Here is a 22418-nt window from a genome sequence, read left to right on the forward strand (position 1 = left end):
TTTACTTTATATATTTTATTTTACGAGGGTTACAAAGTCCACAAGACTGGGAACACTAACAACAAACACGTCTCCTGCGTTGTGTGCGTTTTCCGATGACCTCATCAACAATAACGCCCCTTCAGCACGGATTCGTGCTCTGATTGGATGCCATCTCTTTCGTCTTCACTGTGATTGGACAAAACGGAAATCCCGCCTCACTGTTTTGTGACTGGCAGTTTTATGCTAGGTCAGAGATGGAGTAAATTGTTCAGGATCAACAAAGTTTTGACGGGGATATCGTCAGCTCTAGGGATGGACAAGCAATCGGTAGGTCCTTGACAGATGACAGAACTGCTAACATGTTGTGTTAAAGAGATTAGTGATGCAGTTAGTAATCGAAAACCATGGTGATGTGTTAGCTGTCGTGTTAGCTTACTGCCAGTTAACCACTCAAGCCATCTTTGTACCTTAAGGGCATACAAAAGGAGACGCTTAAAAGAGTTGTACCGTAATGTGTGTACAGTCAGCTATATTTTCATCAGTCTGTGTTGTATTTATTTTATCTACTCAGGCTCAGAGCTCAATAGAGATTTTTTTTAGGTTTCAAAGCTAACAAGCTAAGTCTGTTAGCAAAGTGTTAAAGAGCTTCACATGCTAGTGGTGACAGGCGAGTTAAACTGGCTTTTTTGTACTGTATTTATATGCATTGGAATTTAGATTTAATAAACAAGCTGCAATCTGTAGTTAATGTCTGTATTGCTAACCTCTGGCATGACAGTCAGATTCCTCCTTACTGCTTTGATGACTTGCAAGTAAATACAATGTCCATTTCATTTTACCTTAATGCATCAAACCTTTCTACACGTCAAAACTAAGTGTCAGTTAAACTCTGTATATAATATGAAGTAATACATATATAATATGAAGACAAGAAGTTTAATGACACTGCCTCACAATCCTGTAATAGTGTTTGATGTAAAGTTATGTCATAATTCAGCATTAATAGCAGTTATTTTTCCTTTTCTTTACTGCAGTTTTTTATGGAGCATAGAGGTGCCTGGATCTATGGTCTCCAACATTGTTGAGCTCACACACATGATAGCTGCATGCTTAGTGCTGGAAGGTAGTATTGCATTTACCTCCAACCACAGCATATGCCCTGACATTATACTATGAGTTTCATTCTTCTCAAATTTTGTTCATGTGTTTTGGTATTAACAGGCTGTACAGTGTGCCAGGATGCCGGAGATAGTACAGAATCAAACAAATAACCCAAAACCGCCACGGTACTGATCAACTCCTGCTTAAAGCCTAGTATATATAGAATATTATAGTATTTCTGACTGAACCCAATTGTTCTTTCATTAAATTGATCAATTTTGGACTATGTTTTGTAGGTGACACTTTAAAATAAGGTTCTATATTTTAAGATCTGTTAATGCCGTAGGCTACCATGAACAATACTTTATAACATTCATTATTCTAGATTGATATTATTTCTGTGTAAATTTATATTAGTAAATGCATTACGAATGAACAGTGAACAAATGTATACATTAACATCAACCTAGATTAATAAATACTGTAATAAAAGTTGCTGTTTATTGTTAGTTCATGATACCTAATGCATTAACAAATTGACCCTTATTGGAAAGTATTACCATTTTATGTTTAACATACTAGGTATAAGTGTGATGATGTGTACTTCACTTATGGGTTCAAGATGTTTTACTATTTAATCATTTTCTGTGCAATGTTAGGCGGAAGAAAAACAAAGAGATCCATAATGCAGGTGAGAAAGTATTATGGTAAAAAGTATGAGTGTGAGTAACTGTTTTCAGTCTTTTTTTATATATAATATTTTTATAAGTAATATTTTTGTATGCTATTCCTTATTTCCTTTATGCATCAGTGGAAAGACATCGTAAAGAGAAAATCAATGCTGGTATAAATCGTATTGGAGAGCTTTTGCCTTGCTCTCAGGCCTTGAAACAGGTAAACGTGTGATAAAAGTATAAACTAAGCACAGTTTTAAAAGCGGTGTTTTATTATTGTTCCTATAGAGTTCTCAGTCTGTAATGTTTTGCTTTTCCTTATAGAGTAAAAATATGATTCTGGGAGAGGCTTTTCGTTACATCACTGATCTAAAGCGACAAAATGATGAAATGCTGCTTAATGGAGGAGACAAAGTCCAAGGTGAGCCATGACCTCATTACAAAATTTAATTGTATAAATTGCATGCATTTACATGTGATGCATTAACATTTTACTTATTCCTTTTGGGACATGGCTTAATTAAGTATTGAATTGATTTTCTGCCAATGCATTCTTTGTAAGCTTATATGCAGTCATTCATTTTCACATCTATGTTAAATATTTCTCTGCAGCGGAGGAGATAAAGCGCTTACGGCACCAGCTGGAGGACCTACGCAAGGAAAGCGCTCATTATATTGAGCTCCTTAAAGCTAATGGCATTAATTTCCTCGATGACCCCACTATACACTGGAAAGGGAAGCAGCGCTGTGCAAAAGTAGCCAAAGTCACTCCAACGCACTTAATGTCAAAGGGAATAATCGTCTACTCCAATGGCAACAACTCCTGTCCCACAAGCAAAATCTCCATTCCACAAAATCCAGTTTCTCATCTTGATAAACAACCGGCAAATGCTGTAACAGTCCAACCATCATGTGATATTACATTAGGCACGGGCCAGACTGTTGGTATTATGAATGGAGCACCAGTCAACAAAGTTGTAGTCTCCTCTGCATCTTCCCATATACCTGTAGCAACTCTTATTCCTGCTGTATCCAAGTCATGTCTTACCGTTGTGGAACAGTATTCTCCTCTGGCACCTACTACTCCATTAAACCCTCCAATGAATTATATTACTGTTCAAGGTTTATGTCCCCAGCCCGCTGTCAGCACCCCACTCCCTCCACAACTTCAACCAGATAACCCAACCCCCAGTCTCACTTCTACTACCTGTCCAGCCACGCCTCTCAGACTTCAGCATATGCTTAACCTATCTTCTCTGCCTCAAGTTGTGATCAGTAACTCTGTGGTTCCTGTTGCTGCAGCCCCCACTATGCTCTCACAGAACTCTGAAATCCAGTCTGTTAGCACTATATTACCAGCAAGCTCTACCCTTCTTAGAACCAGTCCAACTAGTAGCACACAGACTACATGGACAACACTACAACTTGCAGGAAATACAGTGCAACCTGTCTCCCAGGCACTCATCACAGATGGTGCCTGCATTTCACATAACCCTCAGCAACTTTCTGTGTGTTCAGTGGGGACAAAACACATTGAGGAGCCACCTTCTATCCATTTGCAACCTCATGCTCCTGTTCAACTGCAAGCCCCAACAACATCATGCATTCCAGTTCAGCCGTCTGGGCCAAGACCTCCTCAGATATATTCAGCAGTTGTGCCATGCCCTCAGACAGCCATAGCACAACAGTCTTCAGTTTTATCTGTGCCAGCCATTGTATCTCAAGCCGTAGTGGTCCATCAGCCATCTGTTGAAACACAGACAGCACAGTTGACCCATCCACAATCATCTGTTCGGGCGCAACCTGCATTATTACCAAAACCTCAACTCGGCTCCACTCTAATGACCACCTGCAACCCCACCCTACAACCTAAAACTGCAGTTCAGCCTGCTCTGCCATGCCAGCCTCATTCCCAACCTACAGTGGTGCCCCAAGCACAGTCTGCCGTTGTGCCTCAACTGCATCTCAGTGTGGTGCCTCAAGCTCAGCCAATCATAAATCCACCAATTCAGCCTGCCCTTGTGCCTCAACCACAAGCTGCCACACTGCCAGTGTTACAGACGATGCAGTTATTGCAGGTGAATTCTGATGAAACACCAGTTGCTGTGACCTCCTCTCCTCCAAGTAACTCACATGTTGTTATTCTGCAACAGGGAAGCTCATGTTCAGCACCACAGGTTCTCAGAGAAGATGTCAATAGTCAGGCACCCTGCCAGCACATTGTCATAATTCAGGCACCTACTTTGACACCTGCACCACAGAGTCATCACACTGCCATTGTGTCAGCTGCAACCCCGACTTTATCCTGTCAAACGACCACTTCGAACCCTACCTGTACAGCTAGCATGCAGGCTGCTGGGACAAAGCAGTTGGTACATATTCTTCCACGTCCCTCAACCCAATTGCAAACACAAGCACCTCAGACTATCACTGTGAATGGACAAGTGTATGTTTTGCAGCCTGCAAAGTCACCAGATAAGGGAGACTCTCAGTCTGGACAAAGTGTAACTCAGATCCTTCAGCCCACCTGTGAGGAACCCACCGGCAATGTTGCCATGAATTGTTTAGGTGCTCTAACTAGTCTTAGTCAGAGCATTTCAAAGGTCTCAAGTCAAAGCAATGTGCAGATATACACCATTAATCCACCTTCACTCAGTACTGTGCAGCCTCTTCCAACGTGTGGTTCAGAAGTCAGCACTCCTACTGAAACGGTTCTTTCCTCCTCTGTCCCTGTACCATCAACTGCTGCTGGCAGTGCAGTTAAAATTCTCCCAAAGAAAAGTTGTGGGACCTCTGGAAATCAAACCAGACAAAACTCAGTCAGAAGAACCAGACTGGTTAAACGAAAGGAACCTAAACCTGGGCGAAGTTTGCGTAGAATTGCTGTCAAGAGTAAGGCTTTTGTTGCAGATGATACTTGTTCTGAGTTATCCACTGCAGCAACCTGTATTAATTCTGTAAATTCTTTAAATAAAGATACGGTTAGTCATGATGTTAATATGCAGAAGACACCTGCCTCCAATAGTGTTATTTCCACATGCAGTAGTCCTGCAATCATTAGTGTCAGTTCCTCCAGTGAAAAATCAGCAGACAGTTCTGTCACGGCTTCAGTGAGTGGATCCATTGTCAAGTCCCCATTGACTGGTGGAGAAATTTCAAAGACTAAAGCAAAATCTATGGATGATGTCAGCATGCATAACAACGTAACGGTTAGCACTGTCAGTTCAGTAAGTTCCACTCAGGGTAACGTGGCTGTTTCTACAAATTGTGGCAGGTTGAGTAAAGAAATCTTTACTCCAGATATTGGTCCCCAGCTTAACTGTTCAGTGGTTAGTGCTGATCTCTCATCACAATGTAGCTCTGTGGATACTGTTGTAACTTTGTCAGCTGCATCATCAGAAGTTCATGTTAACTCTTCATGCAGTGTGACATTTTGTAGTGAAACTACTGGTCAGAATAAGGTGAGTAGCAATAATATTTGCACCAGTAATGAAGGCAGATTAACAGAATCAAGACCCAATTTTACAGAGAGTTCCACTCCGCTGACCACTGTAACCTCGATCCAAAACAATTCAAAAGTTAAATCTGTTAATTCGCCCCCAGTACCAAGTCATATATCCACACCAAGTCAACCGTTGGGCATCAGTGCTAATTCAGCAGAGAGTGGGCCAACGGTTTCCATCATGCCAAGTCAGGCCATTTCACAAACCCAAGATAAGTCTTCTCAAAGAGAAGAGTTGACCAACTCTCCTCAAATTCAGGCATCATTTAGTGTGCCCTCAACGTCAACTCCTGCCTCAGACAACTCAATGTCAACTCAACCCATTCAGCTTTCAGAAACTTCCAGGATTTCAGACCCATTCAAGTCCCTGAAACGACCATCCTCAATGAATTTGTCAATGACAACCAGTAACCAAGGGAATTGTACAGACTTCAAGCTGCCTGAATCAAATATGAACACACAACCTGGCAAGGATGGACAATCTGATGGTGCCACAGAAAAAGGTGTGACAGGAGTAGGTGCTTTTGCTCCGAAAGAAGCAGTTCCTCCACAACAAGTATGTACATTGGAAAATGATTCTTTTGAGCCTCCACTGGGAGCTAATAGACAGACTGATTCACCTCTGGCAGGAGGTTCAGGCGGGAGAGGGTTTTCTGTTGCATCATTGCTTCCAGCAGGCCATGCCTCTTCAAGTACATTTGGTGCATTCACCTTCACTTCTGAACAGGCAGAATTATTAGCAATGGCTGCAAGAGCCATATTTGAACAGGACAGCCCAGGCAAGAGGGCTGCTGGATGCAGTGTTGACAACCCAACAAGTACTGCTGCCACAGGGTGGGACCTTCCAAAAATGCAGCCAGCTCCTTCTAAGGAGAGTGTGACTGACCAGCTGGTGAAACTGACAAAGCAGGCTGATTTACCCATGTCAAAGCCTTCATCTCAGGTCTCTACTCGAGGTCCTCCAGGTGAGCCTTTAGCTAGTAGCACTACTGGCATCAGACTTCCACAGAGCATAGCTTACTCGCAGTCTCAGCCTAGCTCTGTCACCAGCCTTAATGTTAATAACCTCATCAGACCAAGCTCCAACCAACCTTATCCAGGATCGCCCAATCTTGCACAGCAGGTCTCAGCTCCCTCGTCAGGAGTTGGTGCTATTATGGTGTCTCAGTCTTCCTCACAAAATCCCCCAACCTGTTCTGGCCCTGCTCAGCCTAATGAATATGCACCTTTAAAGAATGTTCTGATGCGAACACATATAGGTGTTGGAATGGTTGAACGTCATCAGAAGGATATGCCAAAACGGTCTGCCCAAGATGACCTTATTCTTCCAAATAAGCGTTCAAAACAGTGCCCAGCAGGGAATGTTAATGTTAATCAGATGCCCTCAAGTACTTCTGCCGTTATGCCAAGGAATCACTCTGATGGTGTTGGGGCTCTGTTTTCTGGTAATACTTTCATGAGCACTGTGCTCCGCCCTGCAGAAGGACCCTGCTCTACTCAGGTGCCAACACATGAACAAACTCAGCCAAGTGTGGTGCACCTGCAACAAGGACACATACAACATAATGCTCCACAGTCTGGGCAGAACTTAGGTGGAAACCCCTACCTCAAACATCATCAACAGCAAGAACAAAGACACCTTTACCAGCTTCAGCATCATCTAACACAAACAGAATCTCAGATCCACAGCATTCATCAGAGGAACCTGCTGCAAGACCAGCATGTGCAAAAAAAGAGAGTGGTGCGTGGTGGGCAGACAGGACCAAATGTTGGTTTGCAGAAGCAGCATCATTTGGAAAAGAGTGGCGTGCAGCATCAGCAACAACAGCCTCCTCCGCAACACCAACAGCAACAGCAGCATCCACAACAATCCCAGCAGCATCAACAACAACAACAGCAGCACCATCAGCAGCAGCAATCACAGCAACAGCAGCAAAAAGCACAACAGATTCAACAGCAACAACAGTCACACCAACAACAGCAGCAGATGCCACCACAGAATTCGCATTCACGTCATCAGCATCTTCAGCAGCAGATTCAGCAGCAGCACTTTGGGGCTAGACAGGACAAAAATTGCGAGGCTCAACAGGCAGGTCAGAGGGCACATCAAAACAATCATTTGGGTCAGCAGGAGCGTCCACCTGGACAGGATCATGGGGCTATGCAAAGACTAATGGGGTCTCGTTCAATGGAGCAGCAGTTGACCTCTCAGGCTAGCAATTCTGTTTCTCGTTCCTCAGATCTTGCTTGCACTTCATCACGTCAGGAACGCCACCGTCTCTCTAGTTACTCAGCAGAGGCTCTGATAGGGAAGACTCCTGCTAATGGTGAACAACGTATGGGTGTGCACCTACAAGCACCTCGAAACAACGCACAGGACCAGTCAGAATTACGAGGCTATGTAGACTCGTCACGTGGTAAAGGTAACATTGCTCATAATTCTCAAAGCAGGCTACCACCTGACCATGCTAATGCCACAGACAACCAAAGAATACCAGATTGTGGACCTTTCAAGTCTTTGGTTAGTGGGCATCAGCTCAGTAACTTTGAAGTGCAAGTGTCTCGAAGTGGTGATATGTCCAGTAAGTCTGTACCTCAAATCCAGAGAGGTCCTCAGCAGCAAACAGGATTCAGAATGGGTGCAGGGCCTACAGGAGATGTGCGTTCACGTGGGACATATTCAGGTCCGCATCCTGTTGCTCAAGGCGTGCACATTGGAGCAGGATTGACAAGAGAACAGGAGGGATGTCATCAGAGCTTTATGCAAAGTCTTTTGGCACCTCATATTCCTGAACAAAATGGGCACCAAAGGACAGCCCAGGGCTGTACCCCAGTGAGTATAGAATACAACTGTGTTCCTGGGACCTCTGCTGGAGAGCTTCAGGCTAAATCTTCAAGCCCTAACTTGCATCCTGCACAGAAAGCTGCTCCCATACGTCTAGGGGACAACAACAAAGGCCATATTTCTCAGGTCAGTGCAAATTTGCATTGTCCACCTGTGAGAACAGGTCCACCTCATCCTCCAACACCACACAGTAGTTCCGACACAGGACGCACTCAAGGCTCAACCAGGTCACTCTCTGTTAGTCAGCGCCCCCATCATATTGGACCAGATCCACAAACCACAAAGATTCGTCCAGGAGATCGACCACGGTCAGGCAACTTGAGATCTGGAAATCCCTTTGAGCCAGAAAGCTCTTTGCCTCTTCCATCAGGTGGAGGAGTGATCCTTGGCCGTACACAAACAGGAAGTGAAGCTAGACGAAGTAGCATTGTGCGTTTCATGGCAGATGGTGCACAAGTCAGCAGTGACAACAATTTGGTGTCTGATCGCTGTGCTGTGTCCGATCTCACCCAGAACTTTGGCTTTCCTTTTATTGCTGAAGGAGGAATGAATCCACCACCTCCCATTAATGCCAATGCGTCATTCATCCCACCAGTCACACAGCCCAATGCCTCTCGTACACCAGCCCTCCTTCCTGTGGAACCTCAGAACACTCTGCCTTCATTTTACCCCTCATATTCCCCTGCAGCTCATCCTAGCCTTCCAAGTGATATTCCTTTACAGTATTTCTCTAACCAGATGTTTACAAGTCCAAGCACTGACAAGAGTGGCAGTGCACCACTGAACAATCGCTTTGGTTCTATTCTTTCCCCGCCTCGACCTGTGGGCTTTGCACAGGCCAGCTTCCCGCTTCTCACAGATATGCCAATGCCAATTGCAAACTCTTCGGGCATCACACCTCATTTATCCAACTTCAACCTGACCACTTTGTTCCCTGAAATTGCCACAGCAATGCCTCCAGATGGCTCCTCTATGCCAATGTCACCTTTATTATCTCTTGCCAACACTACTTCCTCAGACTCAAATAAACAGTCTAATCGCCCAGCCCACAACATCAGTCATATCCTGGGACATGATGGAACCTCTGCTGTTTAAGATTACAAAATTAACAAACACTTTTGAGTATTTCTAAGACTTTTATTGCCCTCAACTATGCGTAGATTTTGTATGGGATGGCCATGGTGTAAAGGCTTTTAGTTCCTCAAAGAATAATAAAGCGTGGAATGTTCTCAGGTCCCAAGTCAGGATCACTCTGGAACTATGAGAGGAAAGTAAAATATTGCATTATGTCTGTTAGCCTTTAGTAGGTTTCCTTTGCTTGGGTTTTTTGTTGATAGTTTGGGCTGTCATGGTTCTACATGATGTATAGTCTTTATTTTTCTTTAGAACAGCTCCAGTTGTTTAATAGAAAAATTAATAATGTGTAAGTTCTTTAACTCTGTAGCAACAATAATAAAATGTTACAGCAAAAAAAGGTTATAATTTTGAATTTAATGCTGCAGTAGATATATCTGAGTTGTTTTGTAAAGTATCAGTTGTTTTTAAAATGTTTATAAATATTTTTCCTTCTTTAAAATTCTCCTGCAGAATATCATTCCAGAAGAACTTTCGCTTATTTATGAAAATGGATGTGTGGTCTGTAGATATTTGTAAAAATAAAAAGTTATTAAAGTTTCTATCTAATGTAAGAAGTTGAAATGTTTTTTATTTGTTTCTGACTGACTTTTGTGACTGTCATTGATTTGGAGGGCATAAGGTACTTTTTTCTCCCAGATTGCTTGTTCTTGCATGGTAAATCCACCAGATGTCAGTGCTTTTTAAAGTTTTTGTCATTACCTTTTAGGCTTAAGTACATATTCCTTTCTGTCAGATTTAAACTGCTGCTTTTAAATGCTAGCAAATGCTAAGTTCTGTTCCCAAAAACAAAAGTTTTTCTGCACAGTAAATGTCAAAATTAAAATTTGTCAGTTTATGTAACTACATACTGTGGCTCCAAAAAGACACTCAACATTAAGCTACTTTATGCATTTAGATAATATGATGAAATACACCAGTGGTTATTTTTGTAGTTATTCTACTTTTGTGAGTTTAAAGGGAGCATGACCTTGAGATCAGCTGATTGAAAATAAAAATTGTGATGATTAAAAGTGTTACTGAGTAACAGAAAACCTGATAAAAGTACCTTGTTCTAAGAAAACCTCTGGTTTGGAGTTAAATTTTCTTCCTTAGTTAGCATAAACTGCATTTATTAATCTTAATGTTAATCTCAACTTTTGCTAATTCATTATTAACAAATTCATTGTTCAAGTTCACAGTGCATTAACTAAAGTAATAAATAGTACTGTAACAAATGTACTGCTCATTGTTAGTTTGTTAATCAGTGTTAACAACTGAGATCTTATTTTGTAGTGTTACCTAGATTTTTAATATCTAATGCAATTCGTACATTTTTAATTGTGACTTAGTATCCAAACATTTCTATCGGGTTGAGGTGAGGACTCTGTGCAGGCCAGTCAAGTTCCTCCACACCAAACTCGCTCATCCATGTCTTTAAGGACCTTGCTTTGTGCACTGGTGCGCAGTCATGTTGGAACAGGAAGGGGCCATCCTCCAACTGTTCCCACAAAGTTGGGAGCATGAAATTGTCCAAAATGTCTTTGTATTCTGAAGCATTAAGAGTTCCTTTCACTGGAACTAAGGGGTCAAACCCAACCCCTGAAAAACAACCCCACACCATAATCCCCCCTCCACCAAACTGTACACTTTGCACAATACAGTCAGGCAACCGCCAAACCCAGACTCATCCATCAGATTGCCAGACAGAGAAGTGTGATTTGTCACTCCAGAGAACACGTCTCCAGTGGCGGCGTGCTTTACACCACTGCATCCAACGCTTTGCATTGCACTTGGTGATGTAAGGCTTGGATGCAGCTGAGAATTCACAGAGCTCCTGAGAGTGACCAATTCTTTCAAATGTTTGTAGAAACAGTCTGCATGCCTAGGTGCTTGATTTTATACACCCAACGGCAGGGAAGTGATTGGAACACCTGCATTCAATGATTTGGGGGGTGGGGGGATGAATGATACTTTTGGCAATATAGTGTATATTGAGCTACATATGTCATGATTAATGTTCGCTGCATCTGACTAAAATATGCAATTTGGTATCGCATTACATTGGAAATATAACCATAGAAAAACATGCATCTACACCAACCATGCTCAATGCCTTCAAATATGCTAGTAAAAGACAAAAATGACAACATGAAATATGAATTCTTTAGCTTTATTTACAGGCAATAGTGCTCAATCGATGTAACCATGTAGTTACACACAGAATATGTTGGAGATTGATCGTTTCCTTCATGTTTTATGTTTATAACAGTGGGAAGAAGCTAATACTGATGCAGGAGAACTGCAGGTCTCCAAAAGTAAAAGTACATCTATACAAGCTGACTACATCAAACCAGTTTAGAATATAAAAATCAGCATATTCCAGGTAGGCGTGTTCATTTTAAGAATGTCTCGCATCCAGGCTACTGAAAAAAATAAATACCTACAATATATGGTCTCTTTCTCGTAGTCAATATTACTACACACAGAAAGCATATACTTTGCATATATTTGTTAACACTTTTGTTAATGATGGAAATAGATAAATCTTAGTAACATATATACAAAGCTGTAACACACTGTACCGGCATTCAAAAACCCTTAGTTACAACTGAGGACGCATCTGGAACAAGTTACAATCAAAAAGTTCTTAAACCATTTATTTGTTGTGTGTGTTGAGTGTTTAAGCCTCACAGTAGCATCTACATGCCATAAAGCTATTAAATGGAAACAACATACTGTGCATAAATATGTATGCATATATGGAGTACACATACTAATATTTTTGATGCAAAGTGTTTTTAAACAGTCAATTGTCCCAAAGCACTGCCCGTTACAACATTCTTAATGAATGGATCATAATAATGCCCTAAAAGCATTACATTTCCCACCAGCTGTACTTCAAACATCAAGAGATGCTTGCCAGTAGAAAATCTAGAGCTTATTACTGATACTGTATGTACGGTGTTGAGGTGTCAGGTTGTTCCTATCTCACATGAGGATCATTTATACAGCATACTTATAAAAACGTCCTGGTGGTAACAGACAAACATACCAAAATATGTTTAACATCAGATATAAAAAAAACCTATATATACATTCTAAAAGAAAATGTACTATGTACAAATACATAAATATATAAATATAGCATCTGTTATACAAAAATAAATATTTTCTCTTTCTTCCCCCCTTTTTTTCTACAGTTTCATCCATCTTTTGGGTCATCCCTTGTCCCTTGTCCCTCAAGCTGCTTCATGTTCTGTGTTGTTCCCACTTCCTGTTGCTCTGCATCTTGGAGCAGCCGATTTATGCCCGTATCAACTGTTGTTAACAGGGGCAAGTCTGTGGGAAATAAAATGTATTTAGATTACTCAACTTCATGTTACAATTTTATATTAGGTGTTTTTTCAAATGCTAAATTTGACGTTTGACTATTTTCACCCCTGGCATAATTATCAATTATATGCATTTAACAATTTTTCTATAACAATTTTAAGAAACAGAGTGCTGAACATGTGTAGCTGCAAGGTGAACCGGTCCAGGCCAGATAATATTAGGCCACCTTAATTAATTCTCTCTCATTTTCAAATTGCAGTTACTTTTCACATTGCCTTTATCACAACACAAAATAACTGAACGCACCGGCAGTGACTTCCCCATCTAAATGAACTGCTTCAGTGAGGGAGTGATCGGCCTGCATGGAGTCAGGACTCTGAGATGGATGAGTAGGTCTCGATAATCTGAGAACCTGCAAGGGGGAATCATCAGGCACACAGCATCCCTCTTCAGGACAGCCAGACACCCTAAAAAAAAGAAAAAAAAGACAAAGTTCAAATTTCATGAATAAACCTAAAAGTCCCAGCATAACAGTCACCATGAAACAGCATTTGCAACCCAGTTAAATTCCATAAATGTGACAAACAATCAATGATGAATAAAAATGTAGGACAGGACTTGATTTTCTCAATCAGGAATTTGTCAGATCAAAAGCACCTATTATGCTTTTTTTATTGTTCCTTTCCTTTAGTGTGTAATATTGCCGTTTGTGCATGTAAACAATCTGTAAATTTACAAAGTTTACACCAAAAGGAGTTAATCTCTCCAACAGAAAACACTTGCCACCTCGTTTTGTAGCCATGCCGACTTTGCTGTCACCATGTTACACATTTGGATATCGGCCCGCCCCCAAAGACAGTTTGCTGATTTTGCTTTGTTGAGGAGATCAAACTCTGATATAACAATACGGACGCCATAGTTACCATAGATATAATACGGTTTACAGCTGCTCATGAAGCCTCAGGAGCTAAAATCCAACTATGGTAAGGGCTGTTACATTTCCGACTAAGTGGTGGACCAATCACAAAAGACTGGGGCAGCTGACCAATCAGAGCAGACTGGATTTTTTGGAAAGATGGGTTTTTAAAAGGACCACTGAAGTGCCTTGAAAAGCGCAGCATTATTCAATGTGTTGACGTTATTTCCATTGAAACCGTAAGAAAGGGCGGGACATATTGAACAGCTCCTCCCCTTTTTTAAATAGCCAAAAGAGTTTCATTTATATCACAGCTCGGCCAGAGCTGTTGAGCTCAGTAAAGCTTTAGTTTCCTCCTCCTAATCTCCATATTGCTTTAAAATACAGCATTCTGTGCAGAATTCAAATGTGTCCGATACATTTTGTGGTCTGCGCAGTCTCGCGCATATGATCTACTCTGTGCTGTCGTGTCTCTGGACCGGAGCAGACTGTGTGCACGCTGTGGCGGTTCGCATGGTACTAACGTGAAACCAGACTTCATTTGCCCTAATGTAAAGCAGATTTAAATGGTCTGAATCATTCTATATAGTGCATATACGTGCCATTCACCATTTAGAAAGTAGTAAACGTGTGAACAAGTGACCGATTTTAGCCGCAGCTTCAGTGTCTATTTATAATGTAGGGGGTGGGACGCTTCTAGATTCTAGAAAGCATTTGATTGGTCAGAAAATCTGATGAGAAGCTAAAGTGCAAGGTGATGTCATCAAAACCATTGATCTATATTGGCGGAAGTGACGAGACTAAGTTTTGAAAGCTTATATCTTCTAAATGTGAATTTTGTCATTGTTTTGGAGCACACTAGCTTATAGACATTATCTTATGGCTAACATATCCATACTAAAAGCCAAAAAAAACTTCAATTTTGATTTCATGGTGACTTTAAAGAGATACAATCTAAAACAGAGCATTTCAGGCAGAGGGTTGAAAGAGGTTCTGCAGAAATGTACAGTATGAGACAAATAATAATTGTTTAAAATTTAAATCATTTGAATGTATTGAAGCAGACCCCAAAAAATACAATTATGCACTTATGGGCACTTCAAAAGGGTGTGTTCTATAATACAACAAAGCAACAGTAGAATTCTTACCCGTTACAGTAATTGTGGATATGTGGTTGCGGATTGGGAAGTTTCTGAGGTAACAACGCATCACACTCCAACTCATAGTCAGCATCCTCCTACGAGAGAGGCAAGAGATTAAACACCAATGCAATATAATATCCTTTGCTGGTCTAACACAGCAGGCCGAGAAGTGCTGAATATCACAAAACATTATAGTGCAAACTTACCCGGTGTCCGGGAAGGCGCTGTGTAGTGTGTTTCCCATTGGGAATATATTCTCCTTTAGGAGCGTAGACAGTGTGGGCAGGTGTCAGGTGAGGGTCTACAGGACAAGGCCGACCCAGAGCCAATCCCTGCAGGGGTACCATGGTGTACTGACATGGAGAAACTGTAGCTGCCAACGCTGGAAAGCGCATGTCTAAAGTTTGTTCTGAAATAAAGAAAAATACAAAATTCATCCAGGGTTTATGAAGGTCCTTGTCTTGACTTATCTTTAAATCCCTAATTACGATCTTTGACTTTTAATGTTTCTAAAACTGCACTCACTCTGTTTGGCCCAAACTCTCCACAGACAGATTGGGATGAATGCTACGATGATGAAAACGAATGCTCCGAGTACCACACCCACAATGAGGTAAGGCAGATCACCAGGCCGGGGAACAGGGTTTCCTGGATGGTCGGGTCTGGACGATGATGTCTCTGGAGGTGTGGTCCTCTGGTGAGGGCGAGCTGTAAGTACAGACAGATGTTCACACTTATGATCTGTGTTGTCAGAAGAGATCTTTGTTCTGGAAATTGGCCGATGTGCGGTTCGGAATGCGAGTGCGAGGAAGAGGAAACAAACCTTTAGTTTCTAAAATGACGACATTTCCGAACTCGCTCTCGCCCCCTTCGTTGAAACACTGCATCTTAATGTCGTACGCCGTCTCAGGCTGTAGGTCTGTGATGGAGTGCCAATAACGGTCACCTAAAAAGAGCACCGAACCATTACATTTTATATTCCTTTATTTTTTAATTTCTCAATTAAATATTAAAGGAAGTACGTGACTTACCTTCCACTATGTCCTTTTTATAGTCACTGTCATTGTCACTATCGGTGGGTCGATAGAAGATGTAGAAGCCATAAATGGGAGTGTTATTGACTGGCGTGTACTGCAGAGAGAACAGAAATATTTATTTCAAGGTCCAACAATCTTGTGACAACAAACAGGTTAGATTTCTTGAATTTGACAATGTAAAAGTGTTTACTAAGGAACGCTTACCGTCCATTTCAGGATGATCGTGGTCTCATTGATGGCTTCATTGTAGGTGATGTAGGGCCCGTCGATGGGACGTCGGTTTGGTGCACCACTGCCCACCACTGTGTAGGCTTTAGAGGCAGCGCTTGGTGGACTCTCTCCCAAAACATTAACGGCTAAAACTCTGAACTTGTATGATGTTCCTGCGATGCAATGGAAAGAAAAAGGAGTAAGTCAACTGCTGGGTTTTTAAGATCATGAGGAACATGAGTTCAGTCAACTGTGTCGAACATTCATTGGTTGTGAACTGTCCAATGGCAAACTAATTAGGAAAAGTTACTTGCCAATGCTTTTTTTTCTTATTTTTAAACAAAACTAAGTTGTATATTTAAAAGAGGAGTTAAATTAGCTTTTTGTTACATTTAACTAATATTAAAAGTTAACTAAACAGTTTTAATTGTCAATTTAAAAAGTGATTTATTAACTTGTTTTGTTGTTACATTAAAATATCTTTTAAAACAAATAAATAAACACTTAATAAACTTTTTTTTGTCAATTTTAAAGTAATTAAATATTTTAATGTTACATTTAACTACAATTTTAAGCATTAATTAAAATTTTAAATTTGTATATTTTAAATTTGATTTATTTATTTGCATTTTTTACTTTTGAGTTAATAAAAACAAAATGAAGGATGTAATTTTTCATACAATTATTGATTTAGTGTGACGCTCCTGATTCACCATATTATTTCACTATCGGCATCCGCCACTGAAAACCTGTAATCAACTGAACACTTATGTGAAGATGATATAAATCTCACCTTTTTCTAGGCCTGTTATCTCAACTGAGAGGCGAGAGGGAGGGATATTGTTTACAGCCACCTCCCACTCTCCACTGCCTTTCTTCAATTTCCTGTACTCCACACGGAATGACTGGATGGGGAATCCACGGTTCCCACGAGGGATCCACGTCACATAGGCTGAGGTCTCAGTGGCCATGGAAACAGTGGGTCTGTCTGGAGCTTCTGGCGCTGAAAAAAAGAAAGGAAAAAAAAAAAGATTGTCAATAAAATAACAGTAATTTTAGCATAATTCATTATAATAATAATAATAATAATAATAATAATAATAATATTAATCAGAACAATCAGTGACTGATAAAAATTAAATATTTTCACATTTTTAGCTGTATTTAATGTTACAGTTCCTTAGTACTTTACTGCAGCCTTAAAGAAATACAGCAAGCTTATATTATATTATCATCATAGGGGCAAACGTATACTCACGTGTGAGACGAGGTGGCGTCTCTGGCGTTTTTGGAGGCCCTGTGTGTCCTCCTCTTCGCCCTGCAGACCAAAATTAAAGAGACACTTTAATTCACTACTTCACTCATTTTTCAAACTTCTACTCTGATATTATAAAAAAAAAGAAAAAAAAAGTAATTTGCTGCTCTCTGAATACTTGATTCTAACTGGTAGATCATTCTGAGGTGGAATATTTTTGTATAATGACCGCTAAATTGTAAATGTTCATTATAACTGACTACCTTTTTTAACACAAATTAAACAAACCATTTTAAATATGCATATTTATTTGTCCAAGAAATTTATTCATTTTACGGTTACATTTAATTGACAATTCCTCTTTTTCATACCACTATCTTATGAATACTCAATCCTGATTGGTCAATCATGGCATTCTGAGGTGAAGTATGATTACTAGTGCTACTAAAGTGTATAACTGATTGTTGCTACATTTAACTATCTTTTCAAACGCAAATTAAATTGACATAAATATGCATATTTAAAACTGTTAATCTTAATTATTTTACATTTAACAGCATTTTTAAGCAATAGTTTTAAATATGTCTCTTATTTATTTACATTTTATATATTTTTGTAATTAATAAACTGATAATTGCTCCTGTTGATTCTAAAATCTCTGAAATTCTGATTGGCAAACCATGGCATTAGTTGGTCAAATATTTAGGCATAAAAGTTTTAATTTCAAACCCATATTTTTGCCAGTTTATTTAGTTATAATTTAAGTAGACAAGTAATATGTGGGAGAAAAACGGGTTATTATAGAAAAATAAACGACTAAAGAAGATGCAAAGCCCTCCTCTAAACAAAGGGAACTTGATCTCGAGTATATTTAACATTAGAAAAACAAATGTTCATATGTTGATGCAGAAAGGTAATCTTGAACTAGCTGAATGGCTGTATACATTTGCCTGTTCTAAAAGTCATCATCGCGGGCTGCCCGAGTCCAGCGCAGTTCTTAGCGGCCATCTCCACTTCATAGAGGCTGGCAGGCAGCAGTTTGGTAAGAGTCAGCTTGTTCTGGGAGCCCGAAATGGTGTTAGTGGTCCACTCTCCGGGAGATTCTCCAGCCTGCCAGACAGAAAAGTACACACAATAATTCAGAAGAGTGGAATCACATGACAAACATATTGTAGAGAGAAACAAGGCAGATCACACTGTACAAATGAACTGGGCAGTGTTGTACCTTTCTGTACTTGACGACATACTCCAGCACAGGTGCTCCTCCATCATGACGGGGTTTCCAGGTAAGTTCGTAGTAGTCGGCCTTTCCTGTACGTGGCTGACTAGAGATGATTGGAGCTTCGGCGGGGGAGACTCTGACCTCAGAGCAGTCGAAAGGCAGAACTGCACTGGTGGCCACAGGCTTCACAGGTGGCTGTTCCCGCAGAACTTTATCTGGGCTCATCGGTCGAATCAAGGGCAGCTTACCTGATCGTGAGGGCACTGAAATAAAGAATAATGAATAAAATTAAATAAAAATAAAAAAAACAACAATAATAATAATAATTCCATTTTATTATTTATGTACTTAAATAATATTTTATATTAATACTTCAATATTATTAAATTGGGAGAATTATATTCCATTCACTTTTGTTTATACATTTTAGAATGTTAAATATTAACACTACTATTAATATTATTAGTAGTAGTAGTAAAAAGAAGTGAATTTGACATTTAAGCATTTGACAGATGCTTATATCCAAAGCAACTTATACTGAATTTAAGGTATACTTTCCCTGGGAATCAAATATTATATCAATTATATAGTAAAAATAATAAATAATACTAACTTTTATCATTTTTAATAAAGTGTTTTATACCTGTTGGGACAGTGAGAAGTCTTGTGGCTGCCTGTGAGCTGCCCACACCATTCTCCGCCATGCACTGGTACATGCCATCGTCCTGCGGCCCGACGTGGAGCACACGCAGCACCTGTGAGGTCACCCGATGGCGAGGCGACGGGCTCAGGGGCTGAGCGTTGTGGAGCCACACAACCGTGGGAGTGGGCTTACCCCTCACCTGACAGCTGAAACGCACCGTGTCGCCCCATGCAACGTCTTGCTGCTGCAGCTCGACACGCACCTGGGGAGGCTCTGAAAGACAAAAGAAGGGAATTTTAGAAAGATGAGTGAAAACACGAGAAAGAAAATGCATTTGGATGGTTTAGCAGCACAAAACACAAGCGCTGTTTTTGATGGCATGCTGCTGCAGAGGATTCTGGGATGGACTGGGTTCTCTCACCCTCTCCAAAAACTTGATGGTTGGATGCTAGTGAATCAGCTCAAGCTCATTAGAGCAACAGCAAGAGCGGCTTAATTAATCACAGCTGCCGTGAGACGAGCCCACAAAAACAACCTCATCAATGTCTCAGAAACTCAATCCTTCTCACACACTCTCACACACTCACACACTCACACACTCACACACTCACACACTCACACACTCACACACTCACACACTCACACACTCACACACTCACACACTCACACACTCACACACTCACACACTCACACACTCACACACTCTTTGTTCAGTATGTGGGTTCTTTTAGATGCTTATTATCACATTTATTCACTAAGCCCTCTGGTTCTGATACATGCTTATTACCGTAAAGCAGCGTTAAATGACTGGAAATTGAAATTGTTCCACCACACATAAAATGTTCCATCACTGCCCTGGTTCCTGCTTTTCATACCCCACTACATTTGAACAAATAATCAAATAACCTAAGGGCCACTAGTCAGGTGATGTTCTGCCAGTTGAACAGTTACAACAAAAACAAATGTTTTTTTTGGGGTTTTTTTTTTTTTTTCGAACCATGAATTTTAACAATACACAGTTATTAGAGCAATTATAGTTATTGATCCATGAAAAAAATATTTTAAATGGATGGCAAAAATAAAAAGACTTAAGAATAAAACTGTAACAACATTAATACATTCTGGAAAAATTTCATTGTGATACCCAGTGCATTAACTAATGTTAATCTAATTTAATGTATAAATATGAAGCATAGATATAAACTACATCCAGAAGTGAGTGGTCAGTTTTTTTATTCGTTTTTGTAAAGCAATTAATACTTTTATTCAAATCAAATGTGAATGTAAAAGACATTTATAATGTTAAAAAAGATTTCTTTTCAAATAAATGCCATTCTTTTGAACTTTCTATTTATCAAAAAATCCTGAAAAAAAAAAAAGTATGATGCGCCGTACAAAACACTTGTGGCCCCCTAGTGTAAGATTCTTTCTCTCTAGAAATCATACTCACCAAACACCTGCACGTCGTACAGCACCGTAGCAGAACTCGCAGAGCCAATGCCGTTATCAGCGTTACACACGTAAGTGCCCGAGTCGCTCTCGCTTGCCGCATCAATCAACAAGTTACTAAGTAAGAAGCGTGTGTTGTTATGATTTCGCAAGTCCAGACCGTCCTTAGCCCATGTGACCTGGGGAGTGGGAATGCCGCTGGCCACACACTCTAGCACAAGCCGCTGGCCTTTGTTCACCATAATGGACCGAGATGCAGGTGGATAGATAATACGTGCGGCCTCAGATGTTGAACCTAGACAAGATAATACATGTCAATTGTATGTCAACAAATTTGACAGAATGTGTTCATTTTATGTTTTGTGTCCACTTACGTCGTATTCTAAGACGATCGGTAGAGGTGGAGGTTTTTACTTCCTGGGTGACAGGGTTGTAAGCAGCACATATATAAGGGCCCTCATCGTCTTGTGTAGCATTTGCTATCTGAAGGTTTCCTGATGGCATGATCAGGTAATTCCCTAGGACACGATCAAAGAACCAATGAGTATAGGCTAGTATAAACATTTCTCAACAGAATCTAATTTAAGAATCTAGAACATTCCTTAAGGTCATTTCCTTGAATCTAAGCTGTGATCTTCACCATCATTAAACTGAATATTTGAACAGCTAGAGTAATTGCAAGAAAGACAATCATGCTAACAGGCAGTGCTTTGTTGTGTGGACAAGACCAGACAACACACAAAGACTTGATGAATCTCAACAAGACAAGAGCTGTCAAACACCAAATACCAGAATCAGCTAGTGTGCAGTTCTAAAATGGCAGAAATAATTGAAGTAAATCATATTTGAATTCAAATTATGCGGCTCTGTAGAGCAGAAGTATTCTTATTTCTTACTATAGTATACTATTGAGTTACAGTCAAATGTCTGTGCCTAGCTACCTGAGTACTTCTTAGCTCAGTAGCACGTTGGTAGCTAGTTAGAAACATAAAACTTTAACTTATTTGCTCAGCAAGAAGCAAATGTGTTTTTAGAAATTGAAATAAAAGAGAAAACTGACAGCACAAAGACATTAAAGGATTAGTCCACTTTTCCTGATAATTTACTCACCCTCATGTTATCCAAGATGTTCATGTCTTTCTCTCTTCAGTCAAAAAGAAATTAAGGTTTTTGATGAAAACATTCCAGGATTTTTCTCCTTATAGTGGACTTCAATGGCCTCCAGACGGTTGAAGGTCAAAATTACAGTTTCAGTGCAGCTTCAAAGGGCTTTAAACGATACCAGACGAGGAACAAGGGTCTCATCTAGCGAAACGATCGGTCGTTTTCTAAAAAAAAAAAAAAATACAACTGTATATGCTTTATAAACAAAATACCGCCTTGAACGTACTTCCGCTTTCCGCATTCTTCAAAACGCTTACGCTGTATGTCCTACGCCTTCCCTATTTTACTTAAGGAAAAAATGAAACTAGCGCTGCGTTCGTTCCGTAATTAGAATAGGGAAGGCGTAGGACATACAGCATAAGCGTCTTGAAGAATGCAGAAAGCAGAAGTACGTTCAAGACGATATTTTGGGTTTATAAATCATATACAGTTGTATTTTTCCGAAAATGACCGATCGTTTCGCTAGATAAGACCCTTATTCCTCGTCTGGTATCATAAGGAGAATAATCCTGGAATGTTTTCATCAAAAACCTTCATTTCTTTTCGACTGACGAAAGAAAGACATGAACATCTTGGATGACATGGGGGTGAGTAAATTATCAGGAAAAGTTTATTTAAAAGTGGACTAATCCTTTAATGGCCATTACAGCACCCCTTGTGGCAAAGATGAGAATACTCACCCTTACATTGCTTTGTACATTATAATCTGACATTTCAGAATGAAACTGAGTTTGTCTATCTTTAAGCATCAGCATTTATGCACTTGAAAAGAGCAGTTGTTCTCAATTGTTTAGACTCCAAGGCCTCTCATTGTCGAAGTATAAGAC

The 22418-nt window shown here is 40.2% G+C and overlaps 2 protein-coding genes across 4 annotated transcripts in view; one reads left to right on the forward strand and one right to left on the reverse strand.

Annotated features, from left to right (window-relative positions):
- The first annotated feature begins 191 nt into the window (after positions 1-191).
- Positions 192-9779, forward strand: LOC137013861 (basic helix-loop-helix domain-containing protein USF3). The gene is made up of 7 exons (XM_067377888.1): positions 192-309; positions 1017-1105; positions 1204-1268; positions 1743-1774; positions 1895-1977; positions 2082-2178; positions 2370-9779. Exons 3-7 carry the CDS (start codon positions 1222-1224, stop codon positions 9197-9199), a joined length of 7089 nt encoding a protein of 2362 aa, XP_067233989.1. The 5' UTR covers positions 192-309; positions 1017-1105; positions 1204-1221; the 3' UTR covers positions 9200-9779.
- A 1614-nt stretch (positions 9780-11393) lies between these two features.
- boc (BOC cell adhesion associated, oncogene regulated) overlaps positions 11394-22418 on the reverse strand; it is a 30031-nt gene continuing 19006 nt past the window's right edge. For all 3 annotated transcript variants that reach the window (XM_067378459.1, XM_067378458.1, XM_067378460.1), the window contains 15 exons: positions 20802-20945; positions 20429-20722; positions 18979-19251; positions 18339-18598; positions 18058-18223; positions 17117-17176; positions 16652-16861; positions 15853-16031; positions 15643-15742; positions 15435-15557; positions 15137-15319; positions 14818-15020; positions 14618-14706; positions 12860-13020; positions 11394-12559 (listed from right to left, as the gene is read on the reverse strand). In XM_067378459.1, coding sequence (XP_067234560.1) covers positions 12423-12559; positions 12860-13020; positions 14618-14706; positions 14818-15020; positions 15137-15319; positions 15435-15557; positions 15643-15742; positions 15853-16031; positions 16652-16861; positions 17117-17176; positions 18058-18223; positions 18339-18598; positions 18979-19251; positions 20429-20722; positions 20802-20945 — 2582 coding nt within the window. In that variant the 3' untranslated portion in view covers positions 11394-12422. The remainder of the gene's footprint in view (positions 12560-12859; positions 13021-14617; positions 14707-14817; positions 15021-15136; positions 15320-15434; positions 15558-15642; positions 15743-15852; positions 16032-16651; positions 16862-17116; positions 17177-18057; positions 18224-18338; positions 18599-18978; positions 19252-20428; positions 20723-20801; positions 20946-22418) is intronic.

Source organism: Chanodichthys erythropterus, chromosome 23 (genome assembly GCF_024489055.1).
Source record: "Chanodichthys erythropterus isolate Z2021 chromosome 23, ASM2448905v1, whole genome shotgun sequence".
In the NCBI taxonomy this organism is placed as follows: Eukaryota; Metazoa; Chordata; class Actinopteri; order Cypriniformes; family Xenocyprididae; genus Chanodichthys; species Chanodichthys erythropterus.

What these genes read in the sequence shown, in the direction of transcription:
- LOC137013861 (XM_067377888.1), top strand. Translation starts at nt 1,222, where the DNA reads ATGCCGGAGATAGTACAGAATCAAACAAATAACCCAAAACCGCCACG. An exon ending in AATAACCCAAAACCGCCACG is followed by an intron (nt 1,269 to 1,742) that starts GTACTGATCAAC and finishes GTGCAATGTTAG; the next exon opens with GCGGAAGAAAAACAAAGAGA. An exon ending in TGGAGGAGACAAAGTCCAAG is followed by an intron (nt 2,179 to 2,369) that starts GTGAGCCATGAC and finishes ATTTCTCTGCAG; the next exon opens with CGGAGGAGATAAAGCGCTTA.